At 40.6% G+C, this 23,637-nt stretch overlaps 1 protein-coding gene across 3 annotated transcripts in view; it reads right to left on the bottom strand.

The window, feature by feature from the left end:
• LOC132830126 (mannosyl-oligosaccharide 1,2-alpha-mannosidase IA-like) overlaps positions 1-23,637 on the bottom strand; it is a 132,405-nt gene that overhangs the window by 13,219 nt on the left and 95,549 nt on the right. For all 3 annotated transcript variants that reach the window (XM_060847626.1, XM_060847627.1, XM_060847628.1), the window contains exons 7-8: positions 20,105-20,198; positions 10,029-10,144 (exon numbers count right to left, since the gene is read on the bottom strand). In XM_060847626.1, the coding sequence (XP_060703609.1) occupies positions 10,029-10,144; positions 20,105-20,198 (210 nt within the window). The remainder of the gene's footprint in view (positions 1-10,028; positions 10,145-20,104; positions 20,199-23,637) is intronic.

Below are 23,637 nucleotides of genomic sequence, written 5' to 3'. Positions count from 1 at the left end.
CATGGTTGTTGGAGATCAGTCATCTCAGCTCCAGAACATTTCTGGAGCAGTCTCTCAGGGCACTTCAGCTACTTCATCAATGACCTTCCCTCCATCATAAGGATAGAAGTAGGGATGTTTACTGATGATTGCACAATGTTCAGCACCATTCGCGACTCTTCAGATACTGAAGCAATCCATGTTCAAATGGAACAAGATCTAGACAATATCCAGGCTTGGGCTGACAACTGGCAAGTAACATTCATGCCACACAAATGCCAGACTACGACCATCACCAATAAGAACAATCCAACCACTGCCCCTTAACATTTAATGGTGTTACAATCATTGAATTCCCCGTTGTTAACATCCTGGGGTGTATCATTGACCAGAAGCTCACCTGGACTCACGATATAAACACAGTAGCTAAAAGAGCAGGTCAGAGGCTAGGGGAATACTGTGGCGAATAACTCAGCTCCTGACTTCTCAGAGCCTGTCCACTATCTACAAGGCACAAGTCAGGAGTGTGATGGAATACTCCCCACTTACCTGAATGAGTGCAGCTTCAACAACACTCAAGAAGCTTTACACAATGCAGGATAATGCAGCCTGCTTAATTGGCACTACATCCACAAGCATCCACGCCTTCCTCCGCCAATGCTCGGTAGCAGCAATGTATACTACTTATAAGATGCACTGCAGAAATTCACCAAAGATCCTCAGACAGCACCTTCCAAACCCATGACCACTTCCATCTGGAAGGACAAAGGCAGTAGATATACGGGAACACCACCATCTTCAAGTTACCCAACAAGCCACTCACCGTCCTGACTTTGAAGGAATGGTGATATATTTCTATGTTGAATCAAAATCCTGGCATTCCCTCCCTAATGACATTGTGGGTCAACCCACGGCAAGTTGACTGCAGCAGTTCAAGAAAGCAGCTCACCACCACCTTCTCAAGGGCAACTAGGGGTGGGCAACGAATGCTGGCCAGCCAGCAATGCCCACATCCCACAAATGAATTTTAAAAAAACATTGTGAGGAAGTAAAACTGTAATCAAGAAAGAAATATATGTACCGGTGAACTTCTGGAAGCGAGAATCATGGTAAAATTGATATACACCTAGGAATATACAATCTAATTCAGGGCAGCAGTGTGAAATTGTGGAATTTGATGAGGCTCTGGCAATTTTTTCTAAGAACATAATTTAAAAGAATTTGTGGATAAAATAAATACAGTGGTTATTTAGACTTTCAAAAGATGTTTGGAAAGGTTCTATGAAGAAACTTGTTGATAATATTAAGGCTCAGGGAATAAAGGAAGTGTTATTTAATAGGATAAGAAGTTGGTAAAAAAAGAAAAGAGAAGAAAACAGAATAGTTGCTAATTGAGGTCTCACAAACTGGATGGTATAACCTGTGGTATTCCATAACAGTCACTCTCCTGTCTTCTGTTTCCTTTTATATAATACATATACTTTAGGATTAAGAAAGTGTATGGAAGGACAAAATTTGAGAAGAGAGACCATGGCTAAATGCAACTGCTACTTAAGGAGGGCAAAGACAAGTTAGTTGCATAACAGATAGAATCTAACGTAGAGAATTGTGAATTGATGCATTTTGGTAAGAAAAATAAGGAGATGCAATGCCAAATGGTAAAATTAGAGATATTAAATGTGTATTTATACAAATCTTACAAAATGGACAAGTTCAAAAGTCTATTAAAATAACATACAAGATCCAAATTTCCAAACTGAGACATATCACAAAGGTAAAGAAGTTATGTTAAATAACAATATAAATTACTGGTTAGGCCCCAGCTAGAGAACTATTATTCAGAGCATCACAATAGAAATGATGTGATGGCCTTAGAGAAGGTGTGGAGCAGATTTACTGAAATGGCACAAACTGCAATACTTCAATTATTTAATACTTCAAGAGACTATAAAAGATGGGGTTGTTCTTGTATAGCACAGAAAGTCAAGCAGGGATTTAAATGAGGTGCTCAAAATCAAGAGGAGTTTCAGCAGAGAAAGTCAGAAGAAATTGCTTCTACTGCCAGAATGATCAATAACAAGAGGAGAACTGGCTTAAATTAACTAGCTAAGGAATCAGAAGTGACATAAGCAAATTTTTTTTGCAAGCTATTAATGATCTGAATTTCATCAAATCCTCTTTAACCTTGGGAGTTAGCAGCACAGATCTACCCCCTCCCTCGCCTCCACAGGTAACACAAAACTGCAGATAGCATGCTTGTAGAAATTCTATGTCACCTGCAAAGAATTTGTTGGGACCTGTCAATTATGGCAAAACAAAATGGATCTGTCAATCTTGCAAAAACATAGCTCCACAGGCAATCCATATGTAACTAGGAATGAGTTTACACTGCCTAAAAAAGTAGCTGAATCAATAACTTTCAAAAAATTAATTTTATGAATACCTGACTGAATAATTGACAAGCGTATCAGGACATGGGTAGTGGAATGGGACTAATTGGATCACTCTTTCAAACAACCAGGACAGACATGGTAAACAGAACTATATTCTGTGCTGCATGATTCGATGATCAGAAAACTCACCCTGTGAAAACAGCAGGTAGGGAAATACCCTATTTAAGTCATGGGAGACACAGATATCATCAGAACAGTGCAGGTTAGTGGATACAGACACAACTAGCCACCATGGTATCACTATGAAACAGAAAATTACTGAATCTTTCATACCCTTCTCTAATTCCTTAATCCCAAGGGGCTTTTGTTCACCCATCCTTAACTTATCCTGTCCTTTCTTGAAAATGCATTACAACAACTGGGGGCAGAGAATAATGAAGATTAGGAAGATGATGTTGAGAATCAGAAATAGGGAAGAATGTTTTTTTCTTACAATGATAGCAATACAGATGATCATGAGTAGCTAATAAACCAAATAACATAGAACAGCTTCTGCCACACATGGCTGAGCACCAAATTTGCTCAATACCAATCTTGGCATCATTTGCTTGCTGTTCACACATCTACTCTTATACAATTAATTTGTGTGTGGTGCCTCATTTATGAACATGCCTTGAAAGTTCTACTCATTCTAAAAATCTTCACTGAGTCTGGGATTAGTTGGTGGCTCTGACTTCATGAAAACATAGACTCCTGATGGCACTGGGTCTGGATAAGACAGGACCTACATATTCGCTTTCGGAATCCAATAACTGTCATTAGGCAATTGGGCTGGCTCAGCAGTGAACATACAGGTTCAGAGTCCAATACAGTATCGATGGCTTGAGTAACCTCACTGTGGCTTCTATTTCTCATAAACAATAACAGTTGCAAGGCTTCCATTCTTCTCCATCTTAAACTGCACCAGTTGCAATTAAGGGATGATACTGGGCTACCCAAAGCAACTGCCCTTTGAGCATCAGTGGCTCCTGTTCAGGGCAAAACTGCCATAATACAAGGAACACTTCTGCCCCAAACTCCTTTTGCAAAACATCAGCAGCTTATTGAATACTAACACCTCAGAGAGCTGATGGCGTAATGGTAATGTCACTTAACTACCAATCTAGAACCCCCAACCAATGTTCTTGGGACTTGGGTTCGAATTCCACTACGGCAGAAGTGAAATTGAATGCAATAAAATGTGGAATAAAGATGGTGACATGCAATCACTGCCAATTGTCATAAAAGTTCATCTGGTTCCCTAATATCCTCTCGGGAAAGAAATCTGCCATCCTTACCGATCTGGCACACATTTGACTCCAGGTCCACAGCAACTATCCTATTGGCAATTTAGGATGGACAATAAATGCTGCCCTTAGTCAGCAACTTCCACCTCAACAAATGGATTTTAAAAATATATCTTTGCACAAAGGAGAAAGAAAAAAATGTTTTCATATGTTTAGACCAATTGGAAAGTTTAGGATTATGAGCCCCCCCCCCCACCAATATGAAGGCGGAGGGGCACACATACTCCAACAGGTCCTCTCTCTGTCAGCTACCTACCTCTGAAATTTTACAGCAGTGAGGGAACTGAAGATGACCTGTCAATGCTCAGGTCTATTGATGCCCTCAAATAGCTGATTAATGGCCACCCAAAAGGTCTCATCTAGTCTGTTACACATGGCAGGGAAATGCAGGCCTGCAGCATTTGTTGTATGGGCTGGGTTCAGGAGGGCAGGCTGGATCTCATTTGTGGATCCTCAAGCCTCATCAAGAGCACTGCCCCAAAGGTTATTCCTCTTTCTAATCATTTTCCTGGCCTCCTGAACCCATCTCTCTAAGACTGCTAACTGAACTTAAATGGATTCCTCAAGGTCATATTTTAGTGCCAGCACTGCTCCTGGCTGGTAATGTTGGAAGAACAAAGTGGTCAGCCATCATAGTACCCAACAGCTCTCCAAGGAGAGACTTTCTACTAAGATAAACACAACTGTTTTGCTTTAAAGCAATTAATACTACTTCTATTGTAGCAGCTGTCAAGATTGTTGGCAGGTTCCCTGACCTTTTAGCTCAGGGAAGAGAATTAGGGGAGAAGACCATGATGCTGTATAAAATTCAGCACATTCTGAGAGGAAACATTAGGATAGGTTATTTTAATTTTAGATTTCTTGTAACTAAAGGTGGAATTAGAATTATCTTTGTCATATGTCCTCAAATGAGTATAGTGAAAAGCTTACAAGTCACCACTTAAGGCGCCATCTTAGACACAAAGGTTCCGAGGTACAAAATTTTCAGTACGAATTACACATAAGATGACAGATATATAGGAAAGGAATACTCACTCAATTTACCTTCCACAGTCATATCAGGACAAAGACATCTGATGGGATGTGCAATGATGAGGTGTTTAAGTTACAGCTTATGGGAAGGTGGGGTATTAGAAGTAATGGCAGTGGTGATAAAGGGAGACTTAAACAGATGAGAGAAATATCACAAAGTTTAGATCTGATGTTCCAGATGCTCATAAGAAAGATGAAGTTTATAGATACTATAAGCAAACACAAATGACATTAGTTACAAAAAAGAATGAATAGAACAAAGGTGTAAATGGATTTAACCCAGATGTGGCTGCAGGATGACCAGAGTTGGGAACTAAATACTCTCATTCTGATGAAAGACCATTGTGTTTATCTCCACAAATGTTGCCCGACCCGCATTCTTTCAGTATTTTCCATTTATATTCCAGAATACATAACTTTCAAGCACAAAACTAACAAAAAGAACATTAATGTAGAGTAGCCTGATGATAATATGTTGAATGCATCAGTTAAAAATGTTCTTAACTGAGAAAATTATGATACAGACTCATTACGAGTGGAACTAATAAATAAAAATGGCTAGATAATATTGCTAAAAGGAGTTTTTAACACCTTTAAGGTAATCAGAGTGAGTACATCATGAGACTGGAGGAGCAAGAAATAACAGTACTATAATAATCTTAAACGAATTTACTCTTTATATGGATGAATCAAATCAAATTAGCAAAAGTAGTTTCGAAGACAAGTTCATGCAATACATGCAATGAAACAATATGTCAACTAATTGGCTATGGTATATATAGACTTGTGTAATAAGTCAGTGTTATTAATGTAGTAAAATATCCTCTTGGGAAATAAAGCCTTAAAAATAAAGCATTTTATATTATGTTTTAGAGTGATGTGGTTAATTTCAAAACAAGAATCTTAAATGTAAACAAAGTTAACTATTAATTGGCCACAATCTATATAGCCGTAATTTTTGGATTTTTCATCCTTGTTTTCAATTTCATATTCCATGACCTCATCCAGTCCTACAATGCCTGTGGTATCTGCACTGCCACAATTCTAGCTTCTCATTCATCTCTGATTTTAAGCATTCGACATTGGCATCTGTACCATGAGCTGTTGATTACTCTTAAGGTTCAGAACTCCCTTCCTTTATTTCCTTGTCTCTTTCCTCCTTTTAAACTGCTACTTCAGGGAACAGTTCAGCAATCAGGGATATTCAGCCTCAGACCTTCAAGTAACCATCCTCCAAGGCGGATTTCAGGATACACAATGCAGAGTAGCCATGCAGAGGCTGATAGCCATGTTCAGTACCCATGAGGATGGCCTCAACTGGAACCTTGAGTTCATGTCACACTCTGGTGACCCCACTACACTATACAATCTCACAAACACACACTCACACACATACAAATACACGCACACTCTTACATACTCACACACTCTCGCAGACCCTCTCTCATACACAGGCTCTCTATCAGACACAAACACAGAGACACCCTGAGAGGGGCACACACACAAACGCACTCTCTCACATTCACATGCACATACTCACATTCTCTCCCTACACGCATGTGCACACACACATATAAGTCTATGGGATGAACTTGCATTTGCAAAATTGTAGTTGCATTAACATTCTAATTTGTTCAAAAAACACAAAATCTGCAGGCTGTCAATACTTGATAAATTCCTACTTTGGAAACAGAACCAGTCTGACTCAAGATTGCCATACAGACAGAATCTAACCTCACACCTTTAATGCATTGTCTGAGCTGCTATGTCACTTTTTACAAAATTTTAAGTTATTTCGAGAATGTAACTTGAAAGAAGTTCTGGGATTTACATATTAATGAACTGAAACCTGCAACCCATTTTAAAAGATTAAAGACTTAACAGCAATCTAGGTTTAGGGTGCTGGGAAAGCACAGAAGGTCAGACAGAATCTGAGGAGCAGGAGAATCAATGTTTCGGACAAGAGCCCTTCATCAGGAATGAGGCTTATGAGCCGAGAGGGTGGAAAGATGACTGAGGGGGGGATGGAGCTGGGGGGGGAAGGTGGCTGAGTGTGCGATATATAGAGGAAGGTGTGGGTAAAGGTGATAGGTTGGAGATGAGGATGGAGTGGATAGGTGGGAAGGAAGGTAGACAGATACGACAGGTCATGAGGGCAGCGCCGAGTTGGAAGGCTGGAACTGAGATGACATTGGGGGAGGGGAAATTAGGAAACTGGTGAACCCTCCCCCCCCACCTTATTCCAGTTCCAACCATCCAACTAGGCACCACCCTCATGACCTCTCCACCTATCCATTCCACCCTCCTCTCTGACCTATCACCTTTACGCCCACGCCCCTCCACCTATCGCATACTCAGCCACCATCCCCCCAGCCCCAGCCCCCTCTCATTTATCTCTCCAACCCCTTGGGTCACAAGCTTCATTCCTGGTGAAGGGCTCTTGCCCAAAACATCGATTCTCCTGCTCCTTGGATGTTGCCTGACCTGCTGTCGTTTTCCGGCACTCCACTCTCAACACTGATTTCCAGAATCTGCAGTTCTCACTTTCTCCTAGCAATCTAGGTTTGTTCAATATATTGTATCAGTTATATGCATGACACTGTGATCTTTTGCTATAAAGTCTGTGGCTTATGATCCTGCTCCACAGCTACCTGATGAAGGGGAGCACTCCGAAAGCTAGTACTTCCAAATAAACCTGTTGGACCATAACCTGGTCTTCTGTGACTTTTAACTTTGTCCACCCCAGTAACAACACCGGCACCTCCACATCATGCTATTTCTTTAACTATATTATTTGGTTTTCTGTACTATCATCCCTGATCAAATTGTTTGTTAACCCTTGTTGAGATGTTTTGCAGTGTTTAAGGTGTCATTTCATTCAAAGATTTTATTACTGAGACACACTGAAGGATTAAGGTTAAAGATAAATTGTAAAGCTGGCAAGTGGCACAAAGACATATATATAGATCCACTCAAGGACTAGGGAAAAAAAATAACACATAAGGAAGTGAGAAATTATCCACTTTAGTCAAAAGGATGATAAAGCAACACAAGTCTTAAAAATAAAAGCAAAATACCAAGAATGTTGAATATCTGAAATAAAACCAGCAAGTGCTGGAGAAACTTAACTAGTCATGCAGTATCTGTGAAGACAGAAGCAAACACTCAAAACATCGACTGTGTTTCTCTTGCCACAGATGCAGCCAAACCAGTTGCTTTTCTCCAGTTCTATACCTTTGAAAGGCAAGAGACAAGTAAATATTGGCATTCAGACTGGCTTTGGATTCCTTTATATGAACCACAAAGAAGCCCACCAACACACTAAAACAGCAGCTAATGAACTCAAGACCCTATACAGACAACAAGCAAAACTAATATCATTTACAAAATACCATGCAAGAACTGTAACAAACACGACATTGGACAAACAGGCAGAAAGCTAGCTACCAGGATACATGAACATCAACGAGCTACAAAACGACATGACCCTTTCTCACTAGTATCCTTACATACAGATAAGGAAGGACACCATTTCGACTGGGACAACACATCCATTCCAGGACAAGCCAAATAGAGACACGCACGAGAATTCCTAGAAACATGGCATTCCAACCGGATCTTTATCAACAAACACATTGTCTTGGATCCCATTTTCAAATCCCTGAGAAAAAGAACAGGAGATACCATCATCCTAGGAAATGACATCATCACAGGAAATGGCATCACCAACCCAAAGAAACCCAAATATATAAATAGGAAACATGAAAAGCCAGCAGTGCTTCGAAGATGTTACCTAGTATGGTGACAAAACTTCTGAAAATGTACCTTCTGGCTCAGCGAGCAAACCTATATCCAGAATCTCAACCTGAGCTACAAATCTTCTCAAAACTTGCTAACCACAAAGTGATGACAAATTATTAAAAAGCATTAGTTGTTGATTGAATTAAGGCTGACTGCAAGAACTTGCACCTGTCTTTTAACATGATTAGGCTGTTTTGCTGCAGCTACCACATGGCTCTGGCTGACCAGAAAACTCTCCTGTTCTTATCACCTGTGGATGAGAAAGACTTCCAAACTGATAATCACACTGTTTGGCTATCTTATGACACACTTTCCATGATCATCAGGTCCACAAATAAGGTTTGAACTCAGAAACATCTTCTGGTTCAGAGGGTGGGACACTACCATTATGCCAGAAGACCTCCCAAATTTTTGATTAAGCTCATATGAAATATTGTGCACAATTCTGAGTACCATGTTTTAAAGAAGGATATCAAAGCATCAAGGTTTTGAAAAGGCTGCAGAGAAGGTTTACCGGACCAGAATGACACCAGGAAAGGTAAATTTAAGCTATGTAAAAAAGTTGAGTTTTTCTCCATTGAGCAGAGAAGTTAAGAGAGCTAATTGAGGGCATTTTTTATTCCTTTTTGGAATGTGAACATCTCTGGAAAGGCCAGCATTTGTTGCTCATCCTTAAGTGCCCTCCAGAACGAGGTGGTAAGTTGCCTTCTTGAACTACTGCAGCACATCTGACATTGATACACTTATAATGCAATTTGGAATTCAAAAATGCACAGCTATGATCTTACTCAATGGCAGCGTAACGAGGAGCCAAACAGCCTACTTCAGTTCCTATTTTGTATATTTGATTGGCTCCTTTGATAACACCATCTCGACCAACAATCTCTACTTCCTAAGCACAAGAGTTATGACACAAGGAAACATCATCTTCATATCCACCTCCAAGTCACACACCCATCCTGATTTGAGCTATATAATTGTTCCTACATCATCACTGTGTCATCAAGTGTTATGGGGAGAAAGTGAGAGAATGGGGTTGAGAAACGTATCACTCATGATTGAATGGCGGAGCAGACATGATGGGCTCGATGGGCTGAATGGACTAATTTCTGCTCCTATATCTTATGGTCTTATGGGTTGAACACAATCACTACTTAGCCTCTTTATAACTACGTGCCTGAAACAATGTTCAAGCCATGCTACTTTACTTTAATTCAACCATAATGCACTCCTTCAATGTATCACTAAATTTGTCCATAATTCATAATGACAGTTTTGCCCATTTAGTCCACTGCCTCACTCAGAGAAATCTTGCAATTGTAAGCATTCTAACATGATCTGAAAGAAAATGTTGATGACGGTGGAATAATTACACAAAATATCCGTCCTTCTCCAGCCTTCAACTTTTATATTTTGAGCACGAAATGTACTAAGATCTAAATGATATTTCAAATACTTGTGCAAGATTGTACAGTACCTGTAAAGCCTCATAATACATAGTTTTGGCCTCCTCGTCTGTTTTGTCAGACATAAGCCAGGTTTTGATCAAATATTCATAGAAGCTGTCCCCAAGCCCACCAATGGAAACATGATCTAGAAAACAAAGTTAAAAAGAGTCATATATCATGTGTTGGAATATTATTTCACTATCACTCTAGTATACACATTAAAATTAAACAATAAATAAGGAAGTAGGTTTTTACCTTTTCATGTCATAACTATGAACAAATAAAACAAGTAACTCCAAGAAACAGGTCTCTTTGCAATGACATTCTGCCATACAACATACTGGAAGACTGCAACCCAAGCACTATCTTCAGTTCTTTCACCCTCAGCACATATGGTATTATAAGCTTTAATCACAAAACTTGACATTCACATTTTTTTTAGGAGAAAATAAAAACAAGAAGGTAAATGGAATAGTATTTTAAGGAAAATGTTCCAAATTGTAGAAGATCTGTAAGAACAATAGGGTGGTTATGGTAGGGGATTTTAAATTTCCAAACATAGACTGGGACTGCCATAGCGTTAAGGGTTCAGATGGAGACGAATTTGTTAAGTGTGCACAAGAACATTTTCTGATTCAGTATGTCAATGTACCTACTAGAGAAGATGCAAAACTTGACCTACTTTTTGGAAATAAGGCAGGGCAGACGACTGAGGTGTCATGGAGGAGTGCTTTGGGGTCAGCGACCATAATTCTATTTGTTTTAAAATAGTAATGGAAAAGGATTGAAGTTCTAAATTGTAGGAAGGCTAATTTTGATGGTATTAGGCAAGAACTTTCAAAAGCTGATTGGGCACAGATGTTTACAGGTAAAGGGACGGCTGGAAAATGGGAAGCCTCCAGATATGAGATAACAAGACTCCAGAGAAAGTATATTCCTGTCAGGGTGAATGGAAAGGCTGGTAGGTATAGGGAATGCTGGATGACTAGAGAAATTGAAGGTTTAGTCAACAAAAAGAAAGCATATGTCAGGTATAAACAGAAGAGATTGAGTGAATCCATGGAAGAATATGAAGGCAGTAAGAATATTCTTAAGAAGGAAAACAGTAGGGCAAAAGGGGGACATGAGATAGTTTTGGCAAATAGGGTTAAGGAGAATCCAAAGGGTATTTACAAATACATTAAGGACAAAAGGGTAATGAGGAAGAGAATAGGGCCCAAAGATCAGCAAGGCGACCTTTGTGTGGTGCTGCAGGAGATGGGGGAGATACTAAACGAGTATTTTGCATCAGTGTTTACTGTGGAGAAGGACGTGGAAGATATAGAATGGAGGGAAATAGATGGTGACATCTTGAAAATGTCCATATCACAGAGGAAGAAGTGTTGGAGGTCTTGAAATGCATAAAGGTGGATAAATCCCCAGAACCTGATCAGGTGTACCCCAGAACTCTGTGGAAAGGTAGAGAAGTGACTGCTTGGTCCCCTTGCTGAGATATTTGTATCATCGATAGTCACAGGTGAGGTGCTAGAAGACAGGAGGTTGGCTAACGTAGTGCTACTATTTCAGAAATGTGGTAAGGACAAGCCAGGGAACTATAGACCAGTGAGCCTAACGTCGGTGGTGGGCAAGTTGTTGGAGGGATTCCTGAATGACAAGACTTACATGGATTTGGAAGGTAAGGACTGATTAGGGATAGTCAACATGGCTTTGTGCGTGGGAAATCATGTCTCACGACTTGATTGAGTTTTTTGAAGAAGTAACAAAGAGGATTGATGAGGGCAGAGAGGTAGACATGATCTACATGGACTTCAGTAAGGCGTTCGACAAGGTCCCCCATGGGAGATTGGTTAGCAAGGTTAGACCTCATGGGATACACAAAGAACTAGCCATTTGGATACAAAACTGGCTCAAAGGTAGAAGACAGAGGGTGGTGATGGAGGGTTGCTTTACTAGAGGCCTGTGACCAGTGGAGTGCCACAAAGATCGGTGCTGGGTCCACTACTTTTTGCCATTTATATAAGTGATTTGGATGTGTACATTGCAGTTATAGTTAGTAAGTTTGCAGATGACGCCAAAATTGGAGGTGTACTGGACAGCGAAGAAGGTTACCTCAGAGTACAGCAGAATCTTGATCAGATGGGCCAATGTGCTGAGGGGTGGCAGACGGAATCTAATTTCGATAAATCGAGGTGCTACATTTTGGGAAAGCAATTCTTATACACTTAATGGTAAGGTCCAAGGGAGTGTTGCTGAACAAAGAGACCTTGGAGTGCAGCTTCATAGTTCCTTGAAAGTACAGTCACAGATAGATAAGTTAGGAAAGAAGGCGTCTGGTATGCATTCCTTTAGTGGTCAGAACATTGCATATAAGAGTTAGGAGGTCATGTTGCGGCTGTACAGGCCGTTGGTTAGGCCACTTTTGGAACACTGTGCAATTCTAGTCTTCTTCCAAGGATGCTGTGAAACTTGAAAGGATTCAGAAAGGACTTACAAGGATGCCGCCAGGGTTGGAGGATTTGAGCAATAGGTTGGGGCTGTTTTTCCAGGAATGCTGGAGGCTAAGGAGTGACCTTACAGAGGTTTATAAAACCATGAGGGGCATGGAAAGGATAAAAAGACAAATGTAGAGGTTTAGGGTGAGTGGGGAAAGGTATAAAAGGGACCTAAAGGGCAACGTTTTCATGCAGAGGGTGTTGTATGGAATGAGATGCCACAGGAAGTGTTGGAGGCTGGTACAATTGCATTATTTAAAAGGCATGGGTATATGAATAGGAAGGGCTTGGAGGGATATGGGCTGGGTGCTGGCAGGTGGGATTAGATTGGGTTGGGATATCTGGTCGGCATGGACGAGTTGGACCAACTGGTCTGTTTCCGTGCAGTACATCTCTAAACGAAACAAAATAGAGGAAACATTCAAGACCATCAAAAATATCCTTATTGGCATAAAATTCACTAAAGAGGAGGAAAGCAAAAAACAAACTGCCATTCCTAGGTGTCACAGTGGAGTGAACAGCCAATGGGGAGCTTCAAACCAGCGTCTACAGGAAAACAACGCATACAAATCAAATACTGAACTACAGAAGCAATCATCCCAACACCCACAAACGAAGCTGTATTACATTACTTCAATGAGCCACTACACACTGCAGTGCCAAGGAACTACGAAGAGCAGAGGAAAATCACCCATACAGTGTATTCAAAAAGAACGGGTACCCAAAGAACACAGTCCGCCAATTTCTCAGCAACAAATCCAAACAAGCAGACAAAATATGTCCGGAAACCCTAGCCACTTTCCCCTACATCAAAGACATCAGAAATGACTGCTAGACTACTCAGACCTCTTTGCATCATGGTGGCCCACAAACCCACCAACACACTAAATCAGCAAATAATGAACTTGAAAGACCCCATATAGACAAGCAAAACCAATGTCATTTATAGAATACCTTTCAAGAACTGTAACAAACACTACATTGGACAGACAGGCTAAATACTAGCCACCAGGATACATGTACATCAACTAGCCACAAAAAGACATGATCCACTCTCATTAGTATCCTTATATACAGATGAGGTAGGACATCACTTTGACTGGGATAACACATCCATCCTAGAACAAGCCAAATAGAGACACACACGAGAATTCCTTGAAGCATGGTACCCTATCAACAAACACATTGACTTGGACCCCATTTACACCCCCTGAGAAGAAGAACAGGAAATGACATCACCAATCCAAGGAACCTGAACACATAAATAGAAAGCAAGTCACTAACACCAGTGCTTCACTGGAGGCTCACTGATGATGTTACCTAGTATGGTGACAAAACATCTGAAAATGAACCTTCCAGCTCAGTGAGCAAACGTACATCCAGATTTGGATAATGGCGGAAAACAACATACTTAATCTGGATTAACAATCAACTGGCAGAGATGACTGCAAGGAATAAGAATAGAATTGGGCCAAACAAACTGGAAACCAAGTTTGGCAAAAAATGTGTAGCTGAATGATGAGTTAACTTCAAAGATGATACGGTTTAGACACAGTCCAGTACATTCCCTCAAAAGGGAAAGGTAGGAGAAAACAAATTCAGAGTTCCCTCAATAACAAAAGAGATAGAAATCAAGTTAAAAGAAGAAAAAAAAATGTGTTTATGACAGGAGAATACAGAAGGTTTGAAAAGAGATTAAAAAGCAAATGAGAGAAGCAAAGACGAGTTAGTAAAAAAAAACTGGCAGCCAACACAAAGGGAAATTCTGAAGTTTTCTGCAACCATATTGTGGTCAAAAGAAAGAATAGACCTGATTAGGGACCAAAAGGAGGATTTACACATAGAGGCGGGAGGCATAGCTGAGGTGTGAAATGAATCTTTGGACTTATCTTTGCCTGCAAAGCAGATGTGGCCCAGGTAATGGTGACAGAGGAGGAAACTCTGTAACTGGAAATGTTTAAAATTAATGAGGGGATATATTGTCGGTACTTAAAGTTTATAAGACAATGCCTGAAGTGAGATGCATCCAAGGAAGACAGAAGCCTTGGTAATAATCTCTCAATCTTGCCTAGTTCAGGGGCAGTGCCCAAGCACTGGAGAACTGCACAGAATGGAACTGTTTTGAACAATGACATAAACAATGATGGGCCTGCAAGTTTAACTTCAGTGATGGAGAAACGTTTAAAAATAATTATTCAGGATAGAATTAATTGTCATGTTATAATACTGTGCATAAACTCAGAAAAGGAATTAGCTTGGATATATTAAGAGTGAATTGCGACTAACTAACTTGCTGGATTTCTTTGATGAGGACAAGACTGTTTGTGAGGTGTTCATGGATTTCCAAAGAGTATTCGATACCATGCCACATACACTTGCAATGGAAGTGATACACTGTGGAATAAAAAGGACAGTAGCAATGTGGATACAAAATCAGCTGGAAAACAGAGATAATGTTTAATGGACTAAGGGAAGGTTTTCATTGATCTACACGCATTTAGAAGCAAATGGACTTACTAGCGATAGACAGGATGGTTTTGTGTTGGGAAGGGCATGGCTGATTAACTTGATCGAGTTTTTTGAGAAGGTAATGAAGATGATTGATGAGGGAAAAGCAGTTGATGTTGTCTACATGGAGTTCAGTAAAGCCTTTGGCAAGGTCCCTAATGGCAGATTGGTACAAAAGGTGAAGTCACATGGTATCAGGGATGAGTCGGCAAGATGGATACAGAACTGGCTTAGTCATAGGAGACAGATAGAACCAGTAGAAGGATGCTTTTCGGAATGGAAGATTGTGACTGGTGGTGTTCCACAGGGATCAGTGCTGGGACCTCTGCTGTTTGTAGTCTACATAAATAATATGGAGGAAAATGCAGCTGGTTTAATTAGTAAGTTTGCAGACGGTACAAAGATTGGTGGAGCTGTGGATAGTCTGAAGGCTAGTTGGAGGATACAGCAGGATATAGGTCAGTTGGAAGCATGGTAGAAAAATGGCAGATGGAGCTTAATCTGGACAAATGTGAGGTCATCCATTTTGGATGGTTGAGTACAGGTGAAAATTATATAGTTAGTGGCAGAACCCTTAGAAGTACCAATAAACAGAGGGATCTGGTTGTGCAGGCCCACAGATCACTGAAGTTAGCAGCACAGGTAGATAATGTAGTAAAAAAAGTCTTATGGAAGGGGCACTGAGTATAGAATAGACAAGTTATGCTGCAGCTTTAATAGAATTTTAGTTAGGCCACACTTGGAATATCGTATACAGTTCTAGTCACCACACTATCGGAAAGGTGTGGGTACTTTGGAGAGGGTACAGTGAAGGTTTACCAGGATGCTGTCTGATATGGGGGATTTGAGCTATGAGGAAAGGTTGGATAGGCTGGATTTGTTTTCACTGGAATGCAGGAGGTTGAGTGGCAAACTAATAGAAGTTTATAAGATTGTGAATGTGTGGATGCAGTGGGAAGTATGAGGCTTTTTCCCAGAGTGGGAGGTTTCAATTACCAGGGGACACAGTTTCAAAGTGTGAGGGGTGGAGGGGGAGTTTCCAAAAGATGTGCGAAACAAGTTTTTCACACAAAGGATAGTCAGTGCTGAGAATGCGTTGTCAGACGAGGTGGTGGAAGAAGACACAAAGCATCATTAAAGAAGCACTTGGATGAGTACATGAATAGGAGGGGAATAGAGGGATATGGATCCTGTATGTGAAGACAGTTTTAGAATGGAAAGGCAAAATGTAGCGGCACAGACTTGGAGGGCCGAAATCTTGTTCCTGTGCTGTACTGTTCTTTGTAAATACACACACAAAGTATCCAGATATTGATGCACATGGCACAATTTCGATGATTGCAGACAATATAAATTTGGGAGAATTGTAAGTTGCGAGACGAGGGTAGAGCTTCAAACGGATGTCAACAGATTGTTGGAGTAGGAGGGTAGGTGGCTGATGAAGTTCAATGTGGAAAAGAATGGATTGATGTATTTTCATGAGTCAAGACAGTATCATGTAAATGGTACTATTCTAAAGAGTGTTTTATGCATGTCATTAACGGTGGCAGGATATAAAGAGGGAGCTGTTTATAAAGCATAAGGTATAGTAGGCTTCATTAACTGGAACACAGAGAACAAAGATTATGTTGAACCTACATGTAACTGGTTAGACCTCAGGTAGAGTACTGTGTACAGCTCAGGGCACTCCACTTTAGGTAAGACGTGAATGCACCAAAGGCAGTGCAAAAGAGTTTTTTGAGAATGGTTCAAGGGATGAGGCATTTTGGTTATGAGTAAAGGGTGGAAAAGTTGGGACTGGTTTCTTTGAGTCGGGAAGCCTGAGGGGAGATTTGATTAAGGTTTTCAAAATCGTGAGGGGTCTAGACAGAGTGGATTGGGAGAAATTGTTCCCACTTATAAAAGATCAAAGGCACAATTTTGGTATGTTTTGCATAAGAAGCAAATGTGAGGGGAGAAAAAAGCTTAGACAGCAAGTGATCTGGGTTTGGAATGCACTTCCTGAATGTGTGGTGAAAACAGGTTCAGCTGAGGCTTTCAAGAGAGCATTCGGTTATGAGGAAAAGGCAATTTGGCACAAAAGTAAAATGCTCAGACAGCCAGTGCAGACATGATGGATTTAATGGTCTCCTTCTCCCCCATAACAATTCTGTGGTTGTACGTGCAGCTTTTGACATGGTGGATAACACCATGTGTCCCCAAAGTCTGATTTCCAATATCTAGCTCAGTGGAACAGTATTACTTAACTCTACCTATAGCCATCTGTTGGAGCCAGGACATTTCCAGCGATGATTTTGTTTCCCAACCACCCAGAATTATCTCCAGTGTCCCCTCATGAATCTATCCCTGGTCCTCTTTGTTTTACATCATCTGTAGCTAGATCAGCTTTCATATTCACAATACAGTAAAAAAAGAAAAAGGTTGATATTAAATTAGATATGCTCCAACATATCTAAAGGAAAAGCAGTCATCACACAGCAAAGAATAGATCACAATAACAACAGGAAAAAGCCAAGACCAGCTAGCAAGTTACTTGGACATTTGTCTGTGTTGTGAACAGCAAAATAAAAGTAAAGTGACAATTAATATTATACTGTATTTGTAGGAACCTACTGATTACAGGCCACCATCCAGAAATGTGGTGCTAGATTAAAATGTCTTTTATAAATAGGCAGAGTTTAGAATGAAAGACACATATCCTTCACGAGTCCTTCAAATTCATCCTTCACTTTCTGACAGTATCACCTCATATGGCAGCTCCCTGACTGTTTGGTTCCTCACATGCCTTAATGCAGAGTTACAGATTTCCTGTGAGGTAAATGAGCAGGCTACAAGAGAAAAGCGCTCACTGCATGACAATAGTATCAGTAAAATACGTGCAGACTTCCCAAAATGCCTGAGTCAATCATGAGAATGTAAGATCCATAATGAGGTCAGTAACTGATAATGAAGTACTTCTGTGGCATTCATTTGTTTTGGAAACATGACAGTCAATTTGCTGTTTGCGATGTGATTTCTAACTGGATAATTTCAATTAAAAGACAAGAATTGGACAAGACATAAGGACACACTTTCATTCTTCTTCTAAGATCTATCATGGAACTTTTATATTTGCACAAGAGGGCAGTTGGAACTTAAGGTGGTCATTTGATTCCAAAAGGTTATGCATTTTAGGAAACAAAGAGCTTCTTAAAATATTTCTAATACACACATGTCTAATACACTCAATGTGAGGTGATGCACTTTGGAAGGTCAAGTGCAGATGGAAATTATACTGAATGGCAGAATCCTTCGGAGTACTGATAGGCAGAGGACCTGGGTGCGCAGATGCACACCACTGGAGGTAGCAGCGCAGGTAGATAATGGAATAAAAAAGCCTTCATCTTACAGTCTTATGGACAAATAAATGTGTTAATGAATATTCTCTCATGTACAAAGATAACATCAAAGAGGACAGTTGAGCCAAATTGCCTGATTACATTTTCTGACATCACAATCGTACACACTCACATTAAAATCAACTTTGAGAGACGAATTTTATAGGCCAGAAGTCATAGGGTCAACTTTTACTTGAGTAATGTTTTTGAGAGGTTGATATGTATGTTTGATTTGAACTGAAGTGAAATCCCAAAAAAATTTGATGAAACAAAATAAAAACCAACGATAATACTGTTCATACTAATTATCATTCATAATTTTTTTTAAAATATTCACAGGATGACAGTGTCGCTGCATAGGCAAGCATTTATTGCCCATCTCTAACTGCCCAGAGGGCAGCTGAAAGTCAACCACATTGCTGTGGGATGAGTCACAAAAAGGCTAGACCGAATTAGGATGGCAGTTTCTTTCCTTCCCTCGGGGACATAAGCTTACTAAGTTAATAATTCTAATGTATTAAAATCAAGAATTATCAACATTTAAATTATTACATAGCAGTGCTCTTAGTACTTACACATTTATAATGAAATTGAATCTTTAAACTCTCTGGTTTATACTTTGGTTATGAAATTATGGTAATGTGGCCGATTTAAATTCTAATCTCTATTGAATCATGGGTTCAAATCCCACCACTATCAGTGTGGCTAGTGATATACCCCAGGCCCTTGTCTGGAAGGTACTTTAAGTTTGCAATGTTTACTTCGGGGTAACATGGTGACTCAATGGTTTGCACTGCTGCCTCATGGCAACAGGGACCTGGGTTCAACTCCAGCCTCAGGTGACTGTGTGGAGATTGCACATTTACCCCATGCCCGTGCGTGGGTTTCTTCTGGGTTCTCCGGTTTCTTCCGACAGTCCACAAACACATAGGTTAGGTTTGTATTAGCCATGGGAAATACAGGGTTAGAAGGCGGGTGGGGGGGGGGGGGGGGGGGGTCTGAATGGGATGCTATTTGAAATGTCAATGTGGACATGATGGACCGAATGTCCTGTGTCCACACTGTAGGGATTCTATGATTTAAATTTTTGTGCTTTGATTCTTGAAAATCTGGGACCAACTTCAATACAAGTTATATGGAAAAAACTGCTGCATACTGTGGGCAAAACTCAAGGGGTTAACGTTTACACTACTAAATATAGAAAATTTGCTGTACAGTGTGCATTACAGATTCAGAATCAACAGCACTCTCATAAATTATTACAGTTTTGGCAATTGTTAAGTTACCTTGAACCTTGTTTACAATCAGCAAACACTGAACGAATTATTTTGTCTCTACCCATCTGAGGAATACCAGATAAGTGGGTTGTTAATGTTGCCAAGTCATTATTGAACAAATCCTGCCAACTTAATTTTGATGTAAACTTATAGAGGGGCAACTAAGCTTCTTCCTTCTCCTCCCTAAAGCCAGAGAGATCATTCAGTAAATGTACAGTTTGTGGCTACAATTGTAACTCCCATCTGATTATCTGTCATGTCCTGTCAGTTTGAACAGGTCAGAAAAAGTTCAGTATGTGAAGAGATCCTGAAAGACTCCCCCAAGTACTATATACTGTTCTGGTTCCACTGGGCCAACAAGGCAAGTTAAGATCCCCCCTGCCTGCAGTCCCTTTTCTCAACAATCATAACAGTGAAAGACAGTGCTGACGAACTTGTAATTGCTACTTACGCTGTCCCCAGTGACCAGTAACAGGGCTTAGATAGTTGGGGTAAAGCCCATGAGGTTTTTCTAACCGATTCAGAACTTTCCGGATTTTCATCACCTGAAATGTATAAATTCAAATTTAGAAAGTTTTAGAAGTCAAATAGAATAATTTTCTTGCATTGATATAGTAGTATGTTGGTAATCTTACTGCAGAAGTTTGGATTGGTGCTCTGGAAATATGAATTCGAATTGCATCAGAGCAGCTAGGGAAATTTAAATTCAATAAAGTAAAATAGCTGTCTCAGTATGAAACCTCTGAACTGTTGTAAAAATCCATCTGGTTCAATAAATTCCTTTGGGGAACCAAATCAATTGTCCTTACCCACTTCAGATGGAAGCACACGACACTCAGTTAGTCAAAAACTTTATGGAAAAGTCAAATAATAAAACATATCACCTAGCATCAATCTAGGCATGGCATGTGATAAAGACAGGCTCAGTACATTTGATCCTACAAAGTTCTATACATTAACATCTCCATAGTCCCAACACCAGATCCACTAATCAGGAAATGTTAAAAACAGTCATCGCAACGGAGGTTGCAGATGAATCTAATGGTTTGCTGGCAGATTTCAGGTGCCACTGAAAAGCCATAAATCACCCTGTCAGCACTAAATTCTGGTGGGCTCAAGGTTAATTTTTTCAACCTCCAAATCTCCTGGTTATATTTTTTTATTTTTTTTTCTTTTACCCCCACACTATCCCCAACTGCAGTTGTGCTTATATTTTCCCCAGCACCCATGAGTTGTGTGTGCAGATGTGAGACACAGTGAGAGACAACAGGTGTACAAATCTTTATTCAATTTTCACAACCAGGAAGAAAGGAAAACACCAGGTTAGCCAGTGACAAGCAATGCCCTTCTCATCAACGAGCAATGCTGCGTGATCAAAAAAGTTAAGGGAAGGGTAGGGATTATGTCAAAATAGAGTTGGAGGGGAAAATAAAGCACTCCACGTCCTGTGATGCCCACCTCTCCCTGATCAGCTCAAGTGAGTTGGTGGACACCATGTGCTCCTTCTCCAGGGATACCCAGGCTCAGACGTAGCCATGGAAGAGAGGTAGGCAGTTGACTATAACAACACCCTCATGGCCCACTGCCTGGATCTGTTTATGGCCAGTTTGGCCAGGCTCAGGAGCAGACCCATGAGAAGATCATCTGACCTACCCTCCCCTCTCCGTACCAGGTGCCCAAAGATGAGGAGCAAGAGACTGAAGTGCAACCAAAAACAGAAGAAAAGGTTCTCTAGAAAACTAAAAAAGGAGTGCAAGCGACCACACCCAATATATACATGGTCCACAGACTCCACAGCATTACAGAACAAGCAGTTGGGCTGGGATTCCGTGAACCAGCGCAATCTGCGGTTGCAGAGGACTGCAGCATGCAGCATCCTCCACCCCAGATCCCCAAGCAAAAGGGAGAGGACTCCCGCGTAGAGAGTTCTCCACTGGGGAGACTCAAGGTTAATTAGTGACAAGTGGCTCATTAATGAGTTTAATTGAAATTCTGCCTTTAATGGCCCTTTCCTCCACAACTTAATTTGGACAGCTTTCCCAATGTGGGTACTTTTGCCCAATTCTCAGGCCCCATTAAATTCCAGTCATTTAGACTGTTTAGGCAAATAATGTTTTTGCCTTATAACATGGTGTGATCTGTAGAGAAATGGGAGGCCAGTAACCAATCTTTTGTGTGTTGGCTCTTCAAATGCAGTCGACTCAGTCCTTCAAGTTCATTCTTTGTTCATAGCTCTCCAAGTTTCTCAACTCAGGAACCTATTTGATTCGCTTTAAAATTATTTAGCTTCTCCTTCAGGTAGACCATTCCAGATCCAAACAACTGAGCGAAAATCTTTCTCCCCCCTCTTCTCCAGATGTTTTACTGATGTATAGAAGTCTATGACCGTGAGAATTCAACAAACCTCTTTAACATCTTGAAAATTTCTATTGAAACAGGCCATGCATATTTCATTTGGAAATATAAACTGGAAAGAAGAAGTCTTTTAAAAAATTCAGTTGTGGTAAAGGGCATCACTGGCCAGGCCAGCATTTATTTCACATCATAACTGCCCTTGAGGATGTGCATTCTTGAACCACTGCAGTCCATGTGTTGTAGGTTGATCCACAATGCCATTTGGAGGAAATTCCAGGATTCTGTACTGAAGTACAATGATATGTTTCCAATTCAGGATGGTGAGCGGCTTGGAGGGGAACTTGCAGACGGTAGAGTTCCCATGTATCTGCAGCCCTGCCTTTCTTGATGGAATTGGTTGGGAGTTTGGAAGGTGCTGTTTAAGAATCTTTGCTGAACTTCTGCAGTGTATTTTTTTTTTATGGCACACACTGCTGCTACAAGTGTCCATGGGGGTTGACCAAATGTTTGTGGATATAGAGCCGATTCATCAGGCTGCTTTGTCCTGGATGATGTCAAGTTCCTTGAGCTACACTCATTCAGGCAAGTGGGAGTATTCCATCACATTCCTGGCTTATATGAGAACATCACACTAGGGGCAGGAGTAGGCAATTCAGCCCCTCAAATCTCCTCCACCATTTAATATGATCATGGTTGACCTCAATCAGTCTGAACTCCACTTTTCTGCCTGCTTCCCAAAACCATTCAACCCACTACTAATTAAAAATCTTTCTCATCCATAAATTTACTCAATGTCTCAGCATTCACCATTCTGAAGTTGTGAATTTCACAGATTCATAACCCTTTGAGAGAAGTAATTTCTTATCTGTTTTAAATTATATCTCTTATCCTAAAACTATTTGACTTGTGCCTTGTAAATGGTGCAAGAGCTTTGGGGAAACAGATGGGGATTTTATTCTTTGCCTGTGAAATGCTCTAGCATTCATTGTATTTATATGGTGAATCCAGTTGAGTTCCTGGTCAATGGTAACCCTCAGGATGTTGATAGAAGGGATTCAGTGATGGCAATGCCATTCAATGTCACAAAGCAGTGGTTAGATTGTTTCATACTGGAAATGGTCACTGCCTGGCATTTCTGTGGAACAAATGTTACTTGCCACTTTTAAGGTGCATCTCCTGTTGGATTTAGACATGAACTGCTTCAGTATCTAAGGAGTTGCAAGCTTGCCCCCAACAAGCTCTGGAGCACTCTCATTTGACTGTTGTCAGCGTCCATATAGAGTGCCTCAAATGTTCCTTGATATCATGCAAAGTGAATTGAATTAGCTGAAGACTGGCATCAGAGATGCTGGGGACCTACGGAGGATGTCAAGGCATGTCTGGCTGAAGACTTTGCAAATGCTTCAGTCTTATCATTTACACAGACATGCTGGGCTTTCCCATACGGAGGGTGGGAATATTTGAGGAATTGTTATACTCCAGTGAGTTAAAGAATTAGAGAAAGTGAGGCCTGCAGATGCTGGAGATCAGAATAGAGAGTGTGGTGCTGGAAAAGCACAGCAGGTCAGGCAGCATCTGAGGAGCCAAATCGACGTTTCAGGCATAAGCCGTTCATCAGGAATTCCCGAT

The sequence above is a fragment of the Hemiscyllium ocellatum genome, chromosome 30 (assembly GCF_020745735.1).
Source record: "Hemiscyllium ocellatum isolate sHemOce1 chromosome 30, sHemOce1.pat.X.cur, whole genome shotgun sequence".
NCBI lineage: Eukaryota > Metazoa > Chordata > Chondrichthyes > Orectolobiformes > Hemiscylliidae > Hemiscyllium > Hemiscyllium ocellatum.
This window is presented reverse-complemented; position numbering and strand designations above follow the sequence as displayed.